The sequence below is a fragment of the Physeter macrocephalus genome, chromosome 1 (genome assembly GCF_002837175.3).
Source record: "Physeter macrocephalus isolate SW-GA chromosome 1, ASM283717v5, whole genome shotgun sequence".
Classification (NCBI taxonomy): Eukaryota; Metazoa; Chordata; class Mammalia; order Artiodactyla; family Physeteridae; genus Physeter; species Physeter macrocephalus.
This window is the reverse complement of record NC_041214.2, coordinates 32879708-32903740: the sequence shown is the minus strand read 5'-3', so window position 1 is coordinate 32903740 and position 24033 is coordinate 32879708. Positions and strand designations below refer to the sequence as shown.

Here is a 24033-nt window from a genome sequence, read left to right as displayed (position 1 = left end):
CAAGGCGTGCTAGCCCTTGAAGGGCCCTGTTATCGGTTGCATCTTGTTCCCCCCCCAAAAAAGTTACTTGAAGCTCTAACCTCTGTATCTGTGAGTGTGACCTTATTTGGAAATAAGGGTCTTTGCAGATATAATCAGGTTAAGATGAGGTGGATTAAGGTGGGCCCTAAATCCAATGACTGTTGTCCTTTTAAGAAGGAGATCCTGGAGTCTTTGCAAATCTCCCTCTAGTTCTGCGGGCCTCCTCTGCATCATCAGAGAAGTTGGTACCGGCGGGGTAGAGTGCTCATCCCCTGCACCTAGCTTCATAGGGCCTTCAAGACCTGATAGGGCTTGACCCCTGAGCCCTTCACAGGGCCGAGCCTCTTCACGAACAGAGGCCTCTGGGTCTAGCAAATCTCTAGAAGGCAAGGTGTTTATCCATGAAAGTGGCACCAGGCCCTTCAATCCAGCCCTCCGAGAGCACAGGGAAACAAGAGCAATTTTCTAAAGACCCCAGTAGCTCAAAACCGGCCCTATTGAGGCTGAGCATATGACACCTCCTCTGGGCAAGCTGAATTTCAAAATCTGAAGGCAGCCAAGAAAGTCTCTTCCAGTGTAGTTTACAGATCCAGAGGTAAAAGAAAGAGTGAGTCAGAGTGTAAGCAAGAGAGAAAGAGAGAGTAGAGTGAGGAAGGGAAAGAACAGGGGGATAGCTGATCAAAGGCCGCTCTGCTCATTCATTCTGCAGGTACTCTAGCTGCTGGGGGAATATGCGGGGAGGACTTTAGAGGGGAACGTTTTATTTTAATCCTCCCACAAAAGCATTCAAGTAAACCCTTTCCCTGTGAGAAAGGGAGAGGGTACAAAACAGGAAGAGAAGATTCTCAGTGAAAAGATCCATGTAGACTTCTACTAATACTGCTCACTTAGAGAACACATGCCATCTGGGTGTTTGATACAAAGCAAACAAAAAGGCATAAAGAAAAGTTCAAAGCCCATGGCTTCAGCTTGTGAGTTGCAAGCTGCTCGCCTCTCCTCCTGGCGGATATTTTTTTTTTTTCTTGGTCAGCAATGACTAGCTTTTCAAAGTGACCTGTCAGATCTTCGTTCCTTTCTTCTCTTGTTGGCCAAGGAGCTGAGCAGTGGGGAGCAGTGAGAGGAGGTGACCCAGGTGACAAGAGCAAGGCGGGCCTTCTATTCATTAACCTTCTGAGAATTTTCTATTGAAATACAAAGCCTCAGTCGACTTGTGCCTGGGCCTGACCCAGCAGCTTCACATCTTGCTACTCCATCCATGCCAGATGGGACAAGACACGTGCCTTGATCCATGCACATTTTTTTACTTCTTGTCTATTAGAGGTGTATATTTTGTGAACATGCCGCAGGGCTCTGGCCCATGACTTAGCCAGGAGTGGCCATGGGACCTTGATTTTAGGCCCCATCATTTTATAAAACTTCTCCTTTGGAAGGGAATTTGGCATACTCCAAAGATCGTAGAGGATGACAGAAAATCCAGGGAGGCTCCATCTCCAGTTACCAAGCAATGTAAGTTCATACGCTTTTAAACCAACATCACTGATAAAATGGTATGAAGCGGCTTTGTAGTTAGATATTCTATCTGGAGAAATTAGAAGGGCAAAGGTTTTGTCAGGAAATGCTGTGGCAGGAGGGGGTAGAATGGGGTGAAAGTTTGGGGCAAAAGCCTGGGCAGGGAGAGGGGCTGGTTTCTTAGTATCACCTTAAGATAGTTTATGTTCCTCCTAAATTACTTTTTTTCCTATTACACATGCTATGGTTCTATTATTCTAAAATAAGAATTAGTATTCTACAATAGTTCTCTATTCGAAAATTATTTTAGTTAATAAGACATCATTTAAAACCCATTATTCAATTTGTTGTTGTTTATTTGTATTGGCTTTTGATATGCATTATTCTACCAGTAATCATTATCTTCAATGACAAACACACTAAACTCATTCTTTCCTTCCTTTATTTTTCAATGTTTTCATCACGTTTCAAAAAATGTAGCAAACTCGGTCCAATAGCTCTAATGACAATTCAATGCATAGAACTTCACAGTAGATAATTCTGAAGGGTGGTCCCCTCAGCATTTAAAAGGACAAGGCTGGATTTTCAGACAGAAAACATGGTTTGAGTCCTGGCCAATTATTAACTTAGGGTGAAATTCACTTTACCTCTCTGAGGCTCCATTCCATTATTTGTCAAATGGGAATAGGATATTATACTCTGTCTGTATCACATGAGTATTGTAGAGATCAAAGGAAAAATATTGTATTGAAAGTGCTTTAATAAATTTCTGAAGTCCTGTAAAATGTAACAAAATAAAAGTTACTATAAAAGCTGGTGCAATAGAATAAATTATTCTGGATCTTAGTGAAATACTTTTACCTGATTTGGGGGGAAAAATCTGTTCCAGTACAGTTCCATTCAGTTAATAATGCAAGTGGTAGGATCTTGCTTTAAACTCTAACAAATGTAATATAAAGGGCACAAACTTGAATGGCAATGAGACTGAAATAACAAACCCTGGCTCTGCTACTAATACGTTATGTAAACCAGGTGAGGTCTTTACTTTGTGAGAGCCTCAGTTTTCTAACCTGTAAAACAGGGATAAGAACCTATCTCTTAGTATGACTGTGAAAATTAGGTGATATTAAATATGTCAAGTGCCCAGCAGAGCAGCTGGCACCCAGTGGATCCTTGATAAATGTCCATTTGCTCTAACCTCCTCTTAGATTCCTCATAAAAATGGGAATGGAGATAGAGCCTGTTCTCTTACAGTGCCTACTTCTTCAAGGAGAACTCACTCAATATGTGGTTGATAAATGGGAGAATGACATTGGTATAATGGTTCTCATATGACCTTTTCCTGGGATATTTATGTCCTAAAGCAATAAGGGGCAAGATTTCTTACAATTAAAGAGAAAGCCTTAGCATCATAAGAAGACCTTAAGGAAAAAGTTGGAATTGACAAAAAAGCCTTTCTTTAGTGCAAGTAGTGGCTGGTTTAGTGGTTTCCAGAACCACTATATTTTCCACTCTGTTACCTGGTAAAGCTGAGACAAAAAATTGAGGAGACTATGAAAGCATGTCCTTTATGTTAAATTATAATTTTTTGGACAAAGAAGTCTATGCTCTGGGTCAGATTTTTAATTTTAATGAAACTGACCTCTGTGAGATGGGAATGCCCCCCACCCCGACCCCCGCCTAGGACCTATTTCTCCAAGGAGGAAGCACAAAATCCAGGGTTTTGGTTGCAAAAGATTGACTGACATACGTAAAGGCAGGTTTTAATTTACCTGTGTTGCTATTTTTATTAGGATTGTTGTGTTTTTGTTACATTTTGAGTGGTCTTCTCCAAATGCAATTTTGTCCCTTAGTCTCTGTTATTTTATTGTGCAATTTTGCAGAATGTGAGGTTTTTCATATATATATATATATATATATATATGGCATTATAGCAGAAAGCCTGTATTAGGAAATTAGAGTCCATTCAGTCACCTACAGGAAGCATATGCTCCATTTAGGTATAATAAATAGTTGAACCATCACTAGGCCTAACCATTTGAGACGGGGAATATTTTTAGAATTTTTAATAAGATCAAAACGAAATCAATTATGTTAGAATATATATGTGAGTCAAAGGAAAGGAAAAAGTGTGAGTCACTAGAATGCCTTTCAACTCATGTGATTGATAACGTCAGCTTCACATCCTAGAGTTTATAGGAACTGGGTCAGGGCCCTGCTGGGGTGATGGGGAAACCTAGCCAGGCTCCCGACCACCACCCAGCTTCAATCACAGAAGCTCCTCTCTTCTCTGTTTTAGATTGAACTTACACCGAGGTTTCCTTTCAGACAAGGGTTTTTGAAGACTATAGGTCATTAAATGTGATGACAATGGGTCATTTGCTGTCAATATTTCTGTCCCACCAATTGTCCTTTTTCCAGGCCTAGAAGAGACTCTACAGATCATGACCAATGTTGGTCTTTAAGGAAGATTCAGAAAAATTTTATTGCATTTCAAGAACTTCAAAGCTAGGATATTGTCCATATTGTACTTTCTTCACTGCCTGCATTTGAAGTTATGGTAAAAATGCTTGGGGCACTCCTCACTGGCTTCTCTGTAAGAACAACTTCAAAAGGAAATGCCATTGCTTGGTCAGAGAACTCCTTTAGATACCTGATCATTTGAAAAGGAGATTTTTTGCGGTACGCGGGCCTCTCACCGCTGTGGCCTCCCCCCGCTGCGGAGCACAGGCTCCGGACGCACAGGCTCAGCGGCCATGGCTCACGGGCCCAGCCACTCCGCGGCAGCGCAGGCCCAGCGGCCATGGCCCACGGGCCCAGCCACTCCGCGGCACGTGGGATCCTCCCGGACCGGGGCACGAGCCCGCGTCCCCTGCATCGGCAGGCGGACTCCCAACCACTGCGCCACCAGGGAAGCCCCTGAAAAGGAGATTTTTAAGAACTTTTTATTTGGATAAAATTTCCCCCCCAAATTTTAATGAAGACCTACACTATGGTAAGATTTTAAATTTTGTCCAAACCAATCTCTATGAGGAGTGACTGCCTTCCAGGACCTGCGGTCCAGGGTCTAGTTTTAATCCTCACGTCTCTTCAGTCTCCTTCAGTCTGGAATATTTCCACTGTCTTTCTTTGTCTTTGATGACATTCACATTTTTTTTTTAAGAGTACATTTTTTCTTCATTAGTAGAACATTCTTCCTTTGAGGTTTTCTGGTATTCTTCATAATTAGATTCAGGTTCTACATTCTTGGCCACAGTCTTACATTAAGTGATATGTGTCCTTCCTAAAGTATCATATCTCAAGACACAGGATGTCCATGTGCCCCCTAAATGGACTTACTGATCTTCATCACCCGATAAAGGTTTGCTCCAACTTCTCCAATGTATATTTACATGTAATATATATTACATATTGTTTTCTCTTGTAACTGATAAGCAGTCTCTGGGAAGACAGTTAGGCTATGTAAATATCCTGTTCTTCGTCAATATCCCTCCTCCTCCTCCTTCCCCAGTTTTAGAATCCGTTGATGATTCTTATCTGAACCAGTCAGTACTACCATGGCTGCAAAATGACCTTTTCCAACTCCAGCCAGCAGGCCAGCACTTGTCATTGACAAGGGAATATTTCGGATGCTAGTTCTATAACCCAATAAAATGTCTTGCTTGGAAATGCAACCTAATAACATTCTGAAGATCACACTCTCTATGATTTTTATCTGAGAACTTTTGGAATGACCTTTGACTAAAAACATTAAGATTCTCATCTGTCCCCAGGTTGCCAATCCCTGTTTTAGGTTATGACCTTTCAGACTGGTCTTGTCCCATCACTCTGCCCATACCTCTGATCAAAATAGTCTGATTTACTTGAAGGGAGGTCAGATGAGGCAGGTAGGCAGACAAGCTCCAATCTGTTGCATAAATATGCTAGCTCATTAATTCCTGGTTCTCTGCCTCATGGCTGCTCTGCTCCAGAGCTAGGATGCCCTGCCCTCTACCTCCACCTGTCCTAACCTCACCCATCGTTTGCCACAGGTAGTAAACTACAGACCTGGAGGGCTCAGAAATGTGAAAGTCTGAGAGGCCTCAAGAGATACTGAAATGTTCCTACAGGATATAGAACCACTGGGAAGCTCTCCACCAAGCCCAGATGAGCTGTCTCTGCTTGCCATGTGCAGAGGCCACAGATCTTGGGAAGTTGTGAGAGCTTCTCTTGACTTGTGGTTGAGGATTATCTCCTGAAACTTTTAGGCTCCTATAAAACACTGGGTTCCCAGGCCTTGGGAGACCATGGATCTGGTGGAAATGGGAATTATTTTGGAGGGGTTCACAGTTCACCAGCCCCAGATAAAATGTGTTCTGAACTCTCTGAAGAGAGAGTCTTAGACTTCAGCAGGGGATGCTTCCATGACTCTCACAATTCCAGAAAATTCTGGAACAGAGGCCTGGCAGTTCTAGACAGAGCGTCAAGGCTATGGCGAGATTAGGAAGGCCCTAGTGAGTGGGTCTGGTGATAACAGCCACTAAGTACCACAGCAAAAAAGTCAAGTTCAGGGTTGGAGGAGACACTGATGGGTCTCTCCTTCCCACTGTGAAGAACCCAGCTGCCTTTGGGATCACCATATGGTCAACCCATCTCTGGGCTCCCATGGGCCCAAGCAGGTCAGGCAGGGAGGCAAACCAGGGGTTTAGACCCACCAAGTTGGGAGAAAGCTAAGTCTGGGAATGCAGGAGGATCTCCAGGAGTTGGTTTTTCTAAAGAATGGGAAAACAGCATAAATCCTAAAGTAGATCAGAAAATAGATTAGTCAAGAGAAGGAAGAGATAAGATGCAAGCAGCACTGGCTAAAGTCTAAATCAAACTGGGGTCCCAGTACACCCCAAGCAAGTTCTGTAGTGCAGGCCGAGGTAGGACAACAGAATCCGAGGCCAAAAGAGTGAGAGGTTAAGAAAAAACCTTGGGCAGCTCAGCCCACAGTCCAGCCCTCGCCATGCTCTCAATGCTGCTTGTACAGCCTGTACCAGCTTTCACATCAGTGCCCTCGTCCAGGCTGTTCAGTGGCTCTTCAAAGCCTCTGCCACATGCCTCGTGGTCTCACCCAGCCCTGCATCCTTCTCTCCCAGCAGCTGGTTTGGCTTCCTCTTTTATCACAGCATCCCCGAGCTTTCATGTGCTGCTCAGTAAGTGTTTGTGGAGTGAATGAAGAAATTAATTAATGAGTGACACACATATGCCTGGAGATCTGAGATACCAAGTAGGAGACTGGTCAGTGTTGACTAGAGCAGAAGCCTGTGTATCCAGGGAGAGAGATGGCTGTCCCAAGACAGCTGGGCTCTACACAGCGGGAAGAAGATACCCTTCAGTTCCTGCTCTTCCAGCCTGGACTTGACCCTTCCCCTGAGGCTCTTAGTGGCTGTTATCACTGGCCCCCCTCACCAGACTTACGCCTGTCATAACCCCCACTCCCTCCCGGCACATCTGGGGAGGACTGATCCCAGACCAGGCAGGGAGAAGGGATTCATTGGTCCAACTTGAAACGTCAGCCCATCTGAAAAAAGGGACCCAAAGAAGTCTCTAGACTGCTGTATTTTAAAATATTATGGTTTTATTTTTAAAAGCAATGCTTAAAAACATCAAAAAAAAAAGTATGTTTAAAGTAAAAAGTGAAAAAGACTTTCCCTTCCCAATCCCCAGAAGTCAGTCATGAATAGTTTGGTGTGTTTCCTTCCCAGCTTGTGTGTGTGTGTGTGTGTGTGTGTGTGTGTGTGTGTGTATTTATATTTTTAATGGTCTCAATATACATACCAATCCATTCATCACCTTGCTTTGTCACTTAACAATGCATCTGGAACGTGAACTTTTCCCCTCTTAGTACCTTACCTCCTGCCTTTGGAAACATTTTGCTGCTGCTCCTGTAGGTTTCTCAGATTCTTTCTCAGGCAACCTTTGTATGAATGAGCTGTAGAAACTATTTAACAAGCTCTCTTTTTTAACAAGCTCTCTTTGATGGCCATCTAGGTAGCTTCTGATGTATTATTTCAAACAATGCTTCAGCAAATATTCTTAAGGAGATGCCTCTGCACACTTAATATAGATAGTTCTATAAAATTAATTTCAAGAAAAAAATTACTGGGCCAAAGAATTTGCACATTTAAAAATTTTAAAGTAATGTCAAACTTAAAGAAATGTTCCAAGAATAATACAAACAATACCCACATAACTTTTGCCCAGATTCTTTACCTATTCTTATCGTTTCACGCCATTTCTTTGTTATTTGCCTGCTCCTGACCAAAAATTGTTTTTTTCCTAAACTCTTGGAAGACATGCTGCATACCTCATGGCTTTTATCCCCATAAGGTAACACAGACTTCAGTGTGTATTTCTGTATTTCCTAAGAATAAGGATATTATTCTCTTAATAACTGTAATAGGTACAGTTGTCAACCTAATTTAATTTAACATGGATAAAATACTTTTATCAAATCTATTGTCTGTATTCTAATACTGTTAACTGACCCCCAAAAGTCCTTTTTAGCACTTTTTCCTCCTAGTACAAGATCCAGTCCAGGATCAGATATTGCATTTCATTGTCATGTTGTTAAAGCCTCTTTTAATCTGGAACATTTTCACAGCCTTTCTTTATTTTTTATGATATTGTCATTGTTAAAGAATACTGCCCCTATTTTTAATAGCAGCTTCCTCTTTGGGGGTTTGTCTGATCGCTCCTCACGATTAGACCCAGGCTCTGCATCATGTATTACATAAATGATGGTGTGTGCTTCTCAGGGTACCACATCTGAGCACATGATGTTCATAGGCCCCTCATGGTGATGTTAAGAACTGCATGTTTTAAATTCTGGTAGGAAAAAAGTTCACTTCCCAAAACTTTTTTGCCAGTGTATACTCCTGCCACAGTTTGTGAGATTTCTGCACAACCCTATCCCTTTCCTTACGCAGGCACCACCACCAGTCTTCTCAACGTATGCCCGGTCAGTACACCGTGTTTGTTAATGCTTTCTTTTAAAAAGAAAGCAATACATTTTTTTTTTCTCATTTCATTTCGAGATACTCTTCAGTATTCTTATGCCTCAACAAAGGTTCCCCAAACATCAAAACTGCAGTAGACTCCCATGGTCTTTTGTAGCCCCGAACTCACTGGGACTTGGACAGTGTGAGTGTGGTCATGGCACAGGCAGGATGGGACCCTTGGCGGAGAGTTTGGGGCTCCACGCTCTGTAAAAGCAAAACAGAAACCAGTCCTTTTATCCCCCACTTTGGGAGAGAAAAGATGCCCCTGCCCTCCATATGCAGGGACATTTATCTCCATTTATGTTTCCATCTTCTTTCCTATTATCTGCTATGAGGAGAAGGCAGCACGGGATTGGGAGGTGAAGGATGGGTTTCAAGAGTCCCCTCCACTTTCTACCAGGTGTGGACTCATGGCCACGCTCCTCACCTCCCCCGGTTCACGTAACTGATGAGGAAGGGACTCAGGAGGAGCTGGCCTCCCCGAATGGTCTTTGGGGCTGGCCCTGCCCTCCCTGGCCTCCCTCACTGCCACCAGAGAGGACAGGCGGCCCGGGGAACGGGGCTCCTGCCGGGAGACAGGCGGAGCAGCCACACTTAGGCATCTCACACGCCGCCAGCATCAGCCAGCAGCACCTCGTATGCCCCTCTGAGATAATTAAGCATTATTATCCCTATTGGCAGGTGGAGACAGTGAGACAGAGTGGTTCGGTGACTTGGTTATAACTGCCAGGATTGTTTGAGGGAGAAGCCGTGCCAAGAAGGGAGTGCAGGTCAGGAGGCCAGAAGAACTTAAGCTATTTAATGTGACTGATTATTTTAAAATAGCTGCTGGAGGGTGGGGGCCGGAAGAGGGGCTAGAGGCGTGGCCAGTGGACATCGGGGAGGCACCAGAAATTACCCTGTGAATAAGGAATAGACCTAGTATACCTGTGAAAACGGGTTGCCACAGTCTGTCAGATGCTTACAGAAGAGGGGGGGAAAACACTGAAGGCTTAGTCAGCTCGGTGAGGACAAGGAATGAACCCCTCAGCTTCCCGCAGAGCTGGACAGAGGTCCCCAGGATGGGCATGTAGACAGAGCATCCACCCTACCGGAGCCCTCCCCTCACGGCTCAGCGTCTGCAGCCCTGCCACGTTGCCCTAGGAGGTGTAGCCCTACCTCAGAGTGGCAGGAAGCCCCGAGCGTCTCCATGCACAGAGGTGGGAATAGAATGGGAGAAGAGTGGGTGCCTGCCTGAGGGTCACAGGGGAGACACTTGGGACAAAGGTGGGGAAGCCGTCGCGGCCTGTTGACAGAGACAGGAGCCACAGAGACCTGGTGCCAGGTGTCACTAGTGAGGCAAACAGATGCACTAGAAAAGGAGAGGAGAACTGTGGTCTCTAAGGGCGAGGCAGACAGGCAGCAGTGAAGCTGTGGTGATGGCAGCTCCAGGGAAAAGCACAATTCCTGCCATGTTCAGAAAAGCAGCCAATACACCCTGGACCGGCCCGGGCAGGGAAGGGTAGAGAGCAGGGTGACTGGCTAGCCTCCCGCTCAAGCCTGACCATCCCGTTTGCTGGCCCTCCCCGCCAACCTTGCCATTCCGAGGTCACATAGAGGTTCACCCTCCCACCCCACCCTCTTGGGGCCCAGGCTTGGGGGTTGCACCAGGGGAGACTAAGCCCCATCATCCCTGCCGGTTACCACTGTGGAATCCCCCACACAGGGCCCTCTTCAGGGCAGAAGTGGTTTCGTTCTCTTTCCCTCTACTGACCCTGACCTTGCCCGGAGCGGGTACGCACTGCCTGCTTGTTGAATGAATGAAGGCAGCGTGTGAATTTTTAGCCCTTGTCTCTCCACCCTTTCTTTTTAATTATAAACTCGAGAAATGCTGTGTGATAAAAAATATATATAATTAAATGCCCACATCTCAGCCATCAGGGGCTATTTTGGGGGTGGATAGTAAAAGACAGCTGTTTGCCCTGACAGTATAGTACAGAGAAACAACGTCTGTTTGGTTGAAGAACGGGGTTGTTGTTTTTTTTCCAGCTGGGAAACGTCACCAAGTGGCCTTTCTGTTCTTCACACATGAAACACACACTATCATCCGCATATTTTTAGTTAATTTATGTCCAAATAGGCCTTTCTCTCGCTGCTGGAAAATGATGTTTGGGCTGCAATTACCTTTCCAGCATCTCACAGAAGGGTTTCAGCGCTCACAAAGCTCAGGAGAGAGGCAGCACGTACCCCACCGACTGTAAATCTCTCCATTTGTAGCTATTCAAATCACATATTTTATTACTAGTACAAAATACGTTGTGTCATTCACTTTGGAGGAGCAGCTAATGCTTCAAGAAAAGCTTTGAAAAACAATCTATTTAGAAACAATTTTGTCTGCAGCCAATGCATTGTGTCTTTGGGGGTTGTCTTTTCTCCCAGCCCTTTTCTCTGTTCTGTGTGCCATTTGCATGACAAATGAGATCATCCTCTCCAAAAGCTCACCTGTCCATGCAGCCGGTTTCCCACCTAAAGTTCTAATTCTCTGTATGTTGCATCATAATCCTTAGCATGGTAATAAATTACAATGTCACCATCAAGATTGTGGCTTCTGTAAAGAAATAAGCAGCGGGGCCAGATGAACTCTCTCAGAAGATTGAGAGACTGTTTACATGCAAATTCCTGGCATCCTGGGGAACTAGAAACAGCCTCTTTATTATATAGACTCAGTTGCAATCCAGCAGCCAGAAGCCATTTCCACGGGCTCTTAGAAGCTGGTAATGCTCAGAGAAAGATAACCTTTGTGGAAGAAACTTCTTTTTCTTCTTGGCTGATATGGGTCTTATCTGAAAAAATCACTTTGCTCATTAGGTTGGGCAAAATGGGTCAGTGTACTTTCCAGAGTGCTTTTAAATAGAGACATTCATTCTAAAATACCTTCTTAATTTAACACTTAGAATCATGTTAGATCTCTGGGTCCAAAGCAGTGGAGAGTGACTGGGGAGCAGGAGGAGCGCGTGTCCCACGGATGCACCCTAGGGCAGGGCCATCTGTGTCTGAACTGTCTACAGAAGGCTGCACAGAGCCAAGGCTGGTCAACCACATGGTCAGGATGGTCACTGCTTCAAGGGGAGTGTTCAACCTGCCACTCCAGAGGGCCACTTGCTATATGTGATGTAAACTTCACCCCAATTCACCCTCCATTTCCCTTGAGCCATAGATGCACTGGACAGAAACTTTGATGAAGCCAGCTCATTGCCTTTTCCCCCATCATTTTAAGATCTTTTGCAGTTCAGTGCAGTGAGGCAAATACTTGCCATATATAGGCTACTCGTTCTCTCACCTGTAGCAGGCATCACTCATTAGTCATGGCAGCATTCCTTGCTGAGCCCAGATGAAGCCTCAGAATCCTTCTCAACCCAGCCATTAACAACGACCAGAGTTGGTATATGAGATGAGACTTCACTCAGTCCACGACTTATGCTGGACTGATCTATGCCAGTGGTTCTTAAAGTGTAGGAGCCACACTGAGAAGCTGTTAGAAATGTAAATTCTCAAAGCCAATCCCAGAACTAGTACATTTGAAAGTCCAGGTTAGGGCCCTGTGATGTGTGTTTTAACAAGGCTTCTAGGAGAGTCTGGAAATTTGAGAACCACGGCTGCAGGCCAGTGCTTGTGACGAATGACTGCTCGTTAGAATCACCTGAAGCATGTTAAAACTTACCAATGCTCGAGCACCACTCCCAGAGATTCTGAAGAAATTAGAACACCCACTGGCATTAAAAAATAATAATAATAATAACCTTCCCCAGACTGATTCCCAATGGGTAACCAAGCTTGAGAAGCACACACTAGTATTTATGGGTATGTCAGGAAAAGGGATATTGACATGGCCTTCAGCTACGGTTGTGCAATTAAGATGAAGCTCCCCAGGCCTGGAGCGGCCACCTGGGTCTGTGGCCGCTGCTGGTGGAGTGAGGGTGGTTCTCCCTCGGGCATGTCACGCCTCTCCAGTGAGTAGGGGTAGTGATGTGGCTCCAGCATCATCAGCAGAGCTGCCTTCTGACTGCTGTCCTCATTTCCACATCAGTGGAGATGCCAAGGATCTGTCCCTTGAAGCCCTCACCCCACAGCACTCACATTGCTCAGCAAAGGGCAGTCCTTCAAGGAGTAGACTGGCCGGGTCTAAGCAACAGCACTGAGGAAGTATTACAGAGGACCCTGTGGTTTATCTGCTGGGCTTCCACCTAAATGTTAGAGGTTTCCCTCACACCCAATAGTAGCCCATGGTGGATCTGCCACCTGGGAATTTAACAACAGTATTTTTCAACTAGTGCCTGATAAAACGGTATATACTCAATGTATTCATTCCTAGGGCTGCTGTAACAAAATACCACAAGTTGGGTGACTTTAAACAGCATGGTTTTTTTTTTTTTTTTCCTCTCCTAGTTCTGGAGCCTAGAAGTCCAAAATCAAGGTGTTGGCTGGGTCATATTCCCTCCAAAGTCTCCAGGTTCCTAGGGCTGCTGTAACAAAATACCACAAGTTGGGTGACTTTAAACAGCATGGTTTTTTTTTTTTTTTCCTCTCCTAGTTCTGGAGCCTAGAAGTCCAAAATCAAGGTGTTGGCTGGGTCATATTCCCTCCAAAGTCTCCAGGGAGGAGTCTGGTCCATGCCTCTCTCCTCATTTCTGGTGGTTGCTGTCAATCTTTGCAGTTCTTTGGCTTGTAGATGCATCACTCCCATCACTGCCTCCATCTTCACTTGGTATTCTCTCCTACATCTCTGTGTTTTCACATGGCCTCCTTATAAGGACACCAGTGGCTGGATTTAGGGGCCACTCTAATCTGGTATGACCTCATCTTTTACTTTATGTTACCGAGCAAAGGGCTTGCTGCCTGACATGCATAGAAGCCAATAAAAGGGAACCAGCATTTGAGAAAAGAAAAGGCTTTATTGTGAGGTTGATCAGCAGGGAGACAGGAGGCAAGGTTCTCAAATCTGTCTCCCTGATCCAGGGTTGGGTCACAGTTTTTCGAATTAGGGGAGGATGGTTGGTATGTGGAAGCACTGGTGGGGCAGGCTTTGATTGGAGGGCTTTTGAACTTGGCCATTTATGGTAAGGTATGGTAAAGGGGCTTCAGCACCAGTCTTCATGGACAGCGCGCCCTTAGTTTCTGAAAGGGTTCCAGCATTCAGGTTCCAGTCATGTCCCCGTTCTTTGGTTCTGTGGGGTGGAGAAACTTTGGTTCCGGGTGTTATTTGGGATCAAAAATTTCTCCTCTGTGTATGCTTCAGCTGCACGACTTGCAGTTTTGTTCTGTGGTCTCTGAAAAACAACTCGGTATATTGCTGGAAACAGAATAGGGCCAGTTTGGGGCTGGTTCTTTGGTTACAGTTACATCCCCAAAGACCAGATTTCCAAATAAGGTCAGGAGTTTAAAAGTTGAACGTATCTCTTTTTGGAGGGAGGCATAAATCAACTCACAACACTCAATAAATTCTTGTTTAACGGTAACAATAGTAAACTGGGTGATTTACGTATATATAATGTTGGATCTTCAAGACAACCCTAATATGTTTTATACATTACAAACCTATTCGAGAGTGAGCATTGTGAAATTCAGGACCATTGTGTGATGATCTCAGTCGTAAACCTATCACTTCAAGGGGATTCCTCATGCGACACGATTCCAATGATTCCATGATCATGATACTCAATATTCATGAGGGTCTGGATTCCTGTTATATCCCTGCTGAGACTTCCTCTCACACATGATGGGGGAGAAAAGCACTGTAGCAACGCCGCCCAGACACACAGCAGCATTACCCTCATGGGCATCTCTAGGATAAGTAACCAGCAAGGGAAATCAGTCCTGTGCTCAGACCTTAGCCTGGAAAACTCCACAACTGGGTGGGTTCTAGAAATGAAAGCTACGAGCTGTGCCTGTCTAATGTCACTGTGGCAAGGCAGTGAGCTGTCTGGGCGGCACTGGGGATATCCTTCACTCCTTGAGAGTGGGATTGAGTCTCATCACTGCCAGGTTCCCAGCAGGGGGCCAGGCAGAGTGGGTGCTGCATAGATGCTTGTTGCAGGCTGGCTGAGGCTGAGGGACTAAAGTACCTCTATGCTGAAACCTTCTACCTGTTGGCATCACTCCTGGTGGCAGCTGTAGATGTAAGTTATCAGCAGGTGCCCCTGCAGGTGGCTAGGTTAAAATTAATCTGCTGCCAGACATTATCTCCTAGTTTATCAAATTACACATACACATGCACACACACAAAACACACACACGATCTTCATAGTTTGTCTCATACCTGAATTAAGGCATGATTATTCTGAAGCAAACTTTTAGAGATGTTAAACTTTTGAAGAATTTCTGGGTAGCACAACCATTCAATGCCAAGCTTTACCTGGAAGGTCAGTGTACGAAGTACACTGATAGCGGTGAGATGCCTCTCCCTCCTGGCCTCTTCTCCCTCCCCCACACCCCAACAGTGTCCCCCTGATGCAGCTCCGGGGGAACCAGGTCCCTGCCGAACGCACACCTGTGCCTTCAACATCCCTGGGGGCGTCGAGTCATCTGGTGCTTGGAGGAACCTGTGCAGGGGACAATGCTCTCTTCAAGCCCAGTGTTGGCCCCTCTTGCCCACGTAGGCACAGATTCCTTCCAGAGAGTCTCGCCTGTTCTCCATCCCCTGAGAATTCTTCCCTCATGCTTCTTCCCATACAACAGAGCAAACCACTCCTTCCCTATGCCCCTTCCTCATGCCTGCATTGGTAATAACTGGGACCCTCAGGGAACTCTGCAGTCCCAGGAATGCCTTGGCCTTGGACTTTCCAGTCTAGACTTCTCTTCCGGCAAGAAGACCTCCCTCACTAACAGAAGCCCTGGTGGCTGCAACACCATCCCACTTCCTTTTCTCCTAGTTCCCTGCGTGGAGCTGGTCACCGTGCTCTACATTAATAGATTTCCTTTCATGTAATTGAAGACGGGTTAAATAATCATCACCATAATTACCTCTGAGCATCAGAGGGCAATGCTGATGACATGATGTTTGAAAGGCTGAGAGGAAATCAAAAACTCCCAGAAGGAAAACACCCATCTCCGTGCTCCCCTGGCTGCCTTGGAGGTCAGCGCCCCCTGCTCTCGTGGCAGAGGGCCGGTGGTGACAAGCTGTCACCTGCCTGTCCGGCCACTCTTCTCAAAGTCTCTGCCACCTGCTGGGATGGGGGCGGGGTAGTGACAGGCCAAACTCCGTGTTCAGTGAGGCCCAACAGCGCAAGGTGGCAGGAGGGCTGAGGCGCGTCAGCGGGCCTGGCTCTGCTACTTGACATGCAGGAGGGAGGGCTCAACAGCTGTCACCGGTGGCCCCTGGGGTCTGCTGCAGACTCGGCAGAGAGGACACCTTCCCACATTTCCTCTTTGAAATGCAGAAGAATCACACTTTCGTCTCCCCTCCCTCCTCTCTCTGACACAAACAGATGCATAAAAGATAAGCCCTAACTCTCTTTTACCCACAGACCCACAAGGCCAAGTTTTCTCTCTGTCTGTCTGACACACACCCTGGTAAGTTCTCACTCACAGAGTCTCATTCCCTCTCTCTCTCTCTCTCTCTCTCTCACACACACACACACACACACACACACACACACACACGCACACACGCACACTGCTCTCTCCTACCTCGGGTAACCCAGGTGTATTGAGAGACCAGAAACCGCTCCCCTCGTCTGACACACACCCTGGTAAGTTCTCACTCACAGAGTCTCATTCCCTCTCTCTCTCTCTCTCTCTCTCTCACACACACACACACACACACACACACACACACACGCACACACGCACACTGCTCTCTCCTACCTCGGGTAACCCAGGTGTATTGAGAGACCAGAAACCGCTCCCCTCGGGCGGAGCCCCAGGCCCCCTCCAGGTGTGGCAACACCACCTCCCCAAATGGGGACATGCAGCATGGGGTCCCTGCGCTGTCAGACACCGGCCTCAGGGACCTCAGGTGTCTGACAACTCCCTGTTCGCTGGCTGAGTTTTCCACCTCTCTTCCCAGCCATGGTACCGAGGAGATAAAGCCAGTAAATTCATTCATGTTTTGGGGAATGGTGAGAACAGAGCCTCCTGTGGCCTCGCAGCCCAAGCCTGCCCTCCAGGCATTTGTCATGTTGCTGGCATTTGAGCTGAGGATGTCTCCCACCACAAAAGCCTGCCGTCGTCCTGGGGCACATCAGGGCTGTCTTCCTGGCAGAGAGCTGGATGTGTGCCTCGGGAGGTCCGGGCCTGACAGCCTTTATTCCTCCCAGACCCCGGGTAGGAAACCAGGTGAAAATACACTTTGCAGTTTGCTTCTTTTTCCCTCACTTGTGCTCAGGTTAACCACTTATACGTTTTTAAGGTATTTTTGCTAAAGTCCAACGCTGGTGATTTGAACGGATCGTGGGAATGGTCAGTATAAAAATAACCTCCTTCAGCCAAGGCAGGAGGCAGATGAGAAGGGGAAGGAGATAGAGAGCTGCAGGTCTCATGGCCCAGGCATCGCAACGGGGCCGTGGGAGTGAAGTCCAATATTTGGCCTGAAGAATTGAAAATGAGGATCATCGGCTCTAGAGAATGGGAGAATGGGGCAGAACTCTCCCCCCGTGAGGGGCGTCAGTGCCCTACAGAGCTGCTCTGCCCTCTGCTCCCCTCTATTTCCCCCGTGAGGGTTCCGTGCACTAGCCATCCCGCACTGCTGGCAGTTACCATCTTCTCTGTTACCCCAGCATCTGCATATTCTCCTCTCTCCCTGGACTTCCCTCCTCCCCACACTCTGCCTGATTAACTAGTTACCACGTGTAGAGCGTGGACCCTCTATGCCAGGCCCCGCCCCAGCACTAGATGGATCGTAATCCACTTATCCTCATGATGACCTGGCTATGGAAGTGCGATCATTACCCCCATTTTGGCAATGAGATACAGAGGCACAGAGAGGTTAGGTAACTTGCCCTAGGTCACACAGGTAGAAAGGGACAGGACTGGTATCCACACCTGGCCAAAGGCTCCAGGAAACTGCCCTTCGGACTGCTCCTGGCCACTTCCCTGACCCCTTCCTATGTTAGGGAGTTTCCTCTGGTTCTCAGAACACCCTGTATCCCCCTCGGCCTCCCCCTCATCACTTTCCACCCTGTTAACAATATGTATTAAGTTTCTGTTTTCTTGTCTGCCTCCCCATGCCTGCCCAGTTTGAGGGCAGGGCCCCTGGCTGGCTCAGCTCTGGTACACCAGCTCCTCAAAAAGGGCCTGGCACGAAGCAGTGCTTCTTGCCTATTTGTTGACTGGGTGCACGTATGGATGGATGGATATCAACCCCTTAGGTAAACAAAACAGGCCAAGTTCTGGCAGACAAACCAAGGGCCAAGCACAGAGCCAAGTGGGAAACTCCCAGGCTGGGATCCGAGGGTAAAATGGAGAAACAAACCTAAGAGCGGCCCTTTAGAAAACTGTGTCTGCAGCTCTGGATGTCGACCTGCACAGAAGGGCAGGGAGGAGAGCCAGCATCTATCCGCTCTGGGCCCGGTAAACCCAGTGCAGCTGGGGCTGCCTGCAGGCTGCAGAGTGAGGAAAACCTATCCCCCAGGGATGGGGCACAAGGCAAGTGGGGCAGAGGGGCGGCGCAATGTGATCTTGTATCAGGGCTGTCCCAGGAGGTATTACCAATCACTACCTTCGTTTCTGCTTGCTTTGCTTCCGTCTGGCCCAAGTGTCGTGACTCACACATGCTATGGGACAGCAGAGCATCACCCGCCTGTCACGGCTCACGTGGCCCATCTCAGGCAGTATCGTGCGCTAGTGCTCTTCTGCCAGTTTCACTCTCTCCCACCCACGGTGACGTTAGAATCAGGACGTAGGGAATGGGGGGTAAGTGCAGCCGCAGCCCCAGTTGCCACCTCTCGTGCGGTGCGATGTGCCCACACGCGGCGTGAGATGGCCCAGCCCCGCGGGTCCCCCTGCCTGGGGGCACCAGCTGTCCTAATTCACGAAATGTCGGGGCGGGGGTGGAATGGAAGGACACGTGTGCCCACTTTGTTCTCACGCACCTTCAGCTAGGAGCCCTACGGTTGGGCTGACCAGGCTTCTCCTTCCCACAGGGAGGCAAGATCCCCGTGAGATGGACGGCTCCAGAGGCCATCGCCTACCGCAAGTTCACGTCTGCCAGCGACGTCTGGAGCTACGGGATTGTCATGTGGGAAGTCATGTCGTTTGGAGAGAGACCCTATTGGGATATGTCCAACCAAGATGTGAGTGTCAGTGGCACCTGGCTGCTACAACCTTTACCCAAGGGGTCCCACAGGCCATGGCATGCCAAGCCCACCTATCTCTTTTCTGCTTGGGGCCTCAGAACGTGAACGTGAGGTGTCCAGGGCACGGGATATTGGATCCCCTTGGCACCAATGTTTGAACTAATCAAAGAGCCCAGCATGACCCCAAAGCCTGTAAAGATGCCCAGGCCAACCCAGGAGACAACGGGCTGGTTCTGAATGGTCAGGAACCATGAATAGATCAGGCCCAAAGTTAATCAGGCAATTCTACCCCACTTCAGAGCTCCATCATCATGTGTAAAGGAAGGGAAGCCTTGCTGGTGGGAGGGCGGGCCTGGCTTCCAGGCTGCTCTGCTCTGACAGATGTGCTGTGTTGAGCCAGCTGCAGCTTCTGTCTGGGACTCACACCTCTCCACTTTAAAGAGAGGAATTAATCGTAAAGGTCCTTCCTTCCTGAGAATCTGCTCTTCTGGGAGTCCGTGTCACCTGTCAGTGAAGGAGGTGCTGAGTGAGCGTCCTAAAGCTGGTCAGCTCCAGATGGGCCTCAGGAGGGGACCTGTCTGGGTGGAGGTCAGCACCACCCCTCCAGGCCACTCACAAGGGACAGGGCGAAAGGAAAGGGCCATCTGAGATGCTTTAAGCAGAGGCATTTTGGGGAGGTGTTCCAGAGGGGACACTTTGCTCCATAATTACTGAAAGGTAGGAAGCCTTTGAGGATGATTTGCTTTGGTAAGGTGCCAGTCAAAATCCTACCTGGATTGCCCCACTGCCTTGGACCCTGGGCTGTTCCCCAGGGCCACTCCTCCTTTGTGTTCTGCATACATGCCCTCCCCTGGAGAGTCTGCAGTGCCCGTGTTACCTCTGTTCTCTGCTTGCTCTTCCCATCACCTTGGGGGACAGTTATTATCTTTCCCAGCTTCCAAGCAAGAAGAGGCAGGGCTGGCCCAGTCCAGATGGGGAAACCAGCCACCCCATAAGCACCTACATAGTGGGTGGGCTCTTCGTTACTCGTAAACTGGAGAAGTCTGCCCCCAGCCAGCGCTCTATCCAGACAGACGTTCCAAGCCATGGCTGTCGCTCTTAAGGTTGAGAAAGGTGGCGATCTGGGAGTCCAGGAAACACTTTCCGGTGAGCCAAAATGGGAGCTGGGTGCTGCCATGACAGTGCCTCCTGCTCCCAAGGGTAGAGCGGCTTCAGCCTAGAGCAGGTGAAATGGCTGCATCCTTAACCAGGTCCTTCTGCCGACCATGTGTGGCATCTAGATCCTCTATTATCTCTGATTATCCATGCTTTACCTCTGCTCCTGTAGCATGTCAAATCGGTAAGTGTCGGAATTGATGCCAAGGCTGCTTTCATGAAATCAAGTGCACCCTGGTTTTGTCCCTACTGTCAGCTAGATGAGTAATAAACGTTAGCGAGAAAACGCAGACCCATTTTGTCCTGCCCAGAGACTGTAATCCGATTAAGCACAATTCAGCACACATGGAACGGATTATGAAACTCTCTGACAGGCAAGATTTGACATTCAAGATATTCTCAGCAAATGCATTCACCTCTGCTGAAAACAAGTGGAGTTTCTGATATTAGACTTCCAGAATTCCCAAATCATTCATTCAACGAACACTCAGGGTATGCTAACTGTGACTAAGCATTGTGCTTGCCGGCTCTATTCTTGGGGGGTTTATAGCCCAGTGGCACATACACAGGGCTGTGGGAACATTTAGGGGGGAGGTAAGGAAGGTTTCCAGATATTTGACACTTGAGCTGGGCCTCAAAGGGAATAAGAACATCTGCAAAGTAGCTGTTTATTCTAATTTTATTGTATTTCTCCAAAATAAACCCTCTCAGCATTGTTCCAAGTACCATTCCGCTCTCTGTGGAAGGCGGAGGGTGACTTTTGCCCATTCAGAAGGTATCTTCTGACCAGGCCTTGGGAGAGAGCCAGGAGGGGCTCCCAGCAGCTCGGGCTGCAGCCCGACTCATCAGAAACCACTGAGGTGGTGGCAATAAAGGATTTTACAGATGACAATTGAAAGGCTTTACGAAAGAGAATTGCAGAGGCAAGTCAGAGTGCTGGTAATTGGGCTTCCGGAGCCCAGGAAGGTCTTTGAACATGTACAGAGAGTTTGTCAGCCAGAGAGAGAACTTGGAAGTTCTACGGCTTGGATCTGATTGACAGAGATAATGAGAGTGGCAGTGTCTGTGGGGAGAAGCTGCGGTTTTATTGAAACATCAGAGCTCAACTTAACCCCCTCTGCCCTGGATCCTCCACTGCTCTGAGCTCCTCCACTTCACCCTCCGCATGAAAGGTCGAGGAAGCCCGCCCACCGCCCAACTTCACTAATGAAGAGTGCACGTCTGGAGGCAGCCAGGAGCCCCTCTGGGGACAGGAGAGCAAGGGGAGGGGCCCTGCTCCTTTCCCAGAGGAGCTCCAGCCCTGGTCCCCGGTCCAGACCACCTGTCCCTCGTCCCCACCTAACCCCCGCACCTGCCATCTCGGGGTACAAGTGAGCAAAGGCAGCCCTCACCCCATCCCGTTGCTGCAGACCATTCAAAGCAAGTCAGCCCTGCTCCATGACAGCTGGCGAGACTGGTTCTCACCGCCACGCTTGCCACCACCTTCTCTCTGGAAACGCCATCTGATCTCATTTCAATCTCCAGTCTTTTCAGCGTCCATTTACCTCATCCTGTTGTGGACCAAGGAAAGGGGCCCAGGACTCGCTCTGATTTTTCTATTCTGCTCAGCAGGACCCCCTCTGCCCCCAAGCTTGGGCCATATCTTTCCTCACAATTCAGACGCAGTCACTGGTGTTTGGACTGAAAGTGGTTCTCCTGCCTCCTACCTGTTTTCTCCACACCTGCCAGTAAGGGAGGCATGACAGGGAGTGATCCCAAAGCCCCATTAGAGGACTACAATTCCTTTTTCAAAATAATGATGTTTTAATTTGATTATAAGTTATATGTATTCAGAAAATGTAGAAAACACCCAAATCCTTAAAAAGAACAAAAATCTCCACAGGCATAGAGCTTCAGAGAAAGACTTGAATAGATAAATGTTACCCATATAGCAATTAATGACCTAGTTCTTTTTCTTTGGAGTGGAGGGTAAAGCTTTTATTTTTTTCATATGTGCAAGAAGCGTCAATGCTCCCAGAGCATCTACTGGAGTAATAACAACAAAGTCATCTAGAAGAAATAGCAAATAGGAATTCCCTGGTGGTCCAGTGGTTAGGACTCCATGCTTTCGATTTTTCACTCCCAAGGGCACGGGTTCGATCCCTGGTCAGGAACTAAGATCCCTCAAGCTGCGAGGTGGGGCCAAACATTAAAAAAAAAAAAAAAAAAAAGGAAGAAATAGAAAATGGAATAAAGTCCCATTTGTAAACAAGAGCATGGGAGGGGGCTCCTCTATCCTCTGTCCTGAAAGGTGAGATACAGAGAGGGAGGTGGCATTTACCAAGTCCCCACTACATGCTTGGGGCTTCTCAAACACCATCTTCCTGGACCTCCAGTTGGCCGGCAGCAGAACGGCAACCCTCTTTGAAGAGAAGACCTCCACTGTAATAGACGTGGCCGCACTGACAGCCTCCATGTGATGATGGGATTCTTTCTGCTCACATGTGTGGTGCTCAACGCGCATCGCCTCACTGTGTCATTTAATCCTTCTAACACCCCCATCTGTGCAGTTTCAGGAAGTCAAGTGACTCTCCCAAGTTTCTGGAGCTAATAAGAAATGGAACTAGGATCTGAACCCAGACCTCCAAGGTCTATGCCCCTGATGGCAATGCCAGACCATCACTAACACAGCGCGTGGGGCTACACTCCTGTGGACCTGCAGTGACTCTCTGATGTCCTCTTAAAAGGAAAGTCAGCACATCAAACAAACAGAGGAAGTACAAAAACACACGCCAGGATGGTGTTCCAAAAATTCCGATGAGGTGGCCTGCAGAAGAGACGGGGGAAAAGCAGCTTAGTGGTGTCCAGTCTAAAGCTCACAGACGGAAGAGTCAGCACGTGCCTGGGTCCCCAGTCTCTTGATGCTGTGCCAGGAGTCCTCGGCTCAACTGGTCACACCTCTGAGCTGTGCCCCCGCAGAGGGGCTCTGCCGCCAGTGCTCCTTCCTCTTATGGGCAGACAGGAGAGTAGTCTTGTCGGGGGGAACATTCGTATTTGGGAATCTGGTCATCAAATCATTTGAGCAGTGATGCCAGTGGTTTAAGGGGAACAGGAGCTGCCCTACGCTGGAAGACTTTGGGGGCCCCTAACCGCCCAAAGAAGTTGAATTTGGACACCAGCCCCTCCTGCTGGTCCCACCTAGCTTGTCCTTAGGCAACCCAGAAAGAGCTCGTGGGGCCATTCAGTGGGTAATCCCACTTGTCCCCTTGGTGAGTGGGGACTCTGTGACAGGGCCCCTCAATGCGGCTGCCTGGAAGGAGCTGGAAAGGATGCCAGTTTTAAGCAAGGCTATTCATCCTCATGGATTACTTGGTTTAGCTCCATACCCCCGTTTCCTACCATGAAGACATCAAATAGCTCCAAGGACTGTTCTCCAGGCTGAGATTCCTGTGGCATCCCCACAGAGCCTAGGAAGAGTGGGCTTCAAGGTATTCACAACTTAAACTCAGGGACTTCCCTGCTGGTCCAGTGGGTAAGACTCCACGCTCCCAGTGCAAGGGGCCCAGATTCGATCCCTGGTCGGGGAACTAGATCCCACATGCATGCTGCAACTAAGAGTCTGCATGCCGCAACTGAGAGCCCACACACTGCAACTAAACATGTCACAACAAAGATCCTCCTGCATGCTGCAACTAAGACCCGGCACAGATAAATAAATAAATAAATATTTAAAAAAAATTAAACTCAGATACCCCTGCGATTTTTTCGCAGCCCTATCCCTTACTAGCTTCGTGCCCTCAGGCAAATGACTTCCCTGTTTGTGCATTCATTTCCTCATGGGGAAAATAGGGCTAAAATGCCCTCCTCAGAGGATAACAGGTAATTTGACTGACAACAGTCTGGCTAAGATAAACATTTGTTAGTGGTATAAAATATTATTCAGGGCTTCCCTGGTGGTGCAGTGGTTGAGAGTCCACCTGCCAATGCAGGGGACACGGGTTCGTGCCCCGGTCCGGGAAGATCCCACATGCCGCGGAGCGGCTGGGCCCGTGAGCCATGGCCGCTGGGCCTGC

At 48.0% G+C, this 24033-nt stretch overlaps 1 protein-coding gene across 1 annotated transcript in view; it reads left to right on the top strand.

Moving 5' to 3' along the window:
* Positions 1-24033, top strand: part of EPHB1 (EPH receptor B1) — a 437960-nt gene that overhangs the window by 396555 nt on the left and 17372 nt on the right. Inside the window, exon 13 of the mRNA XM_007108469.2 lies at positions 18674-18823. Coding sequence (XP_007108531.2) covers positions 18674-18823 — 150 coding nt within the window. The remainder of the gene's footprint in view (positions 1-18673; positions 18824-24033) is intronic.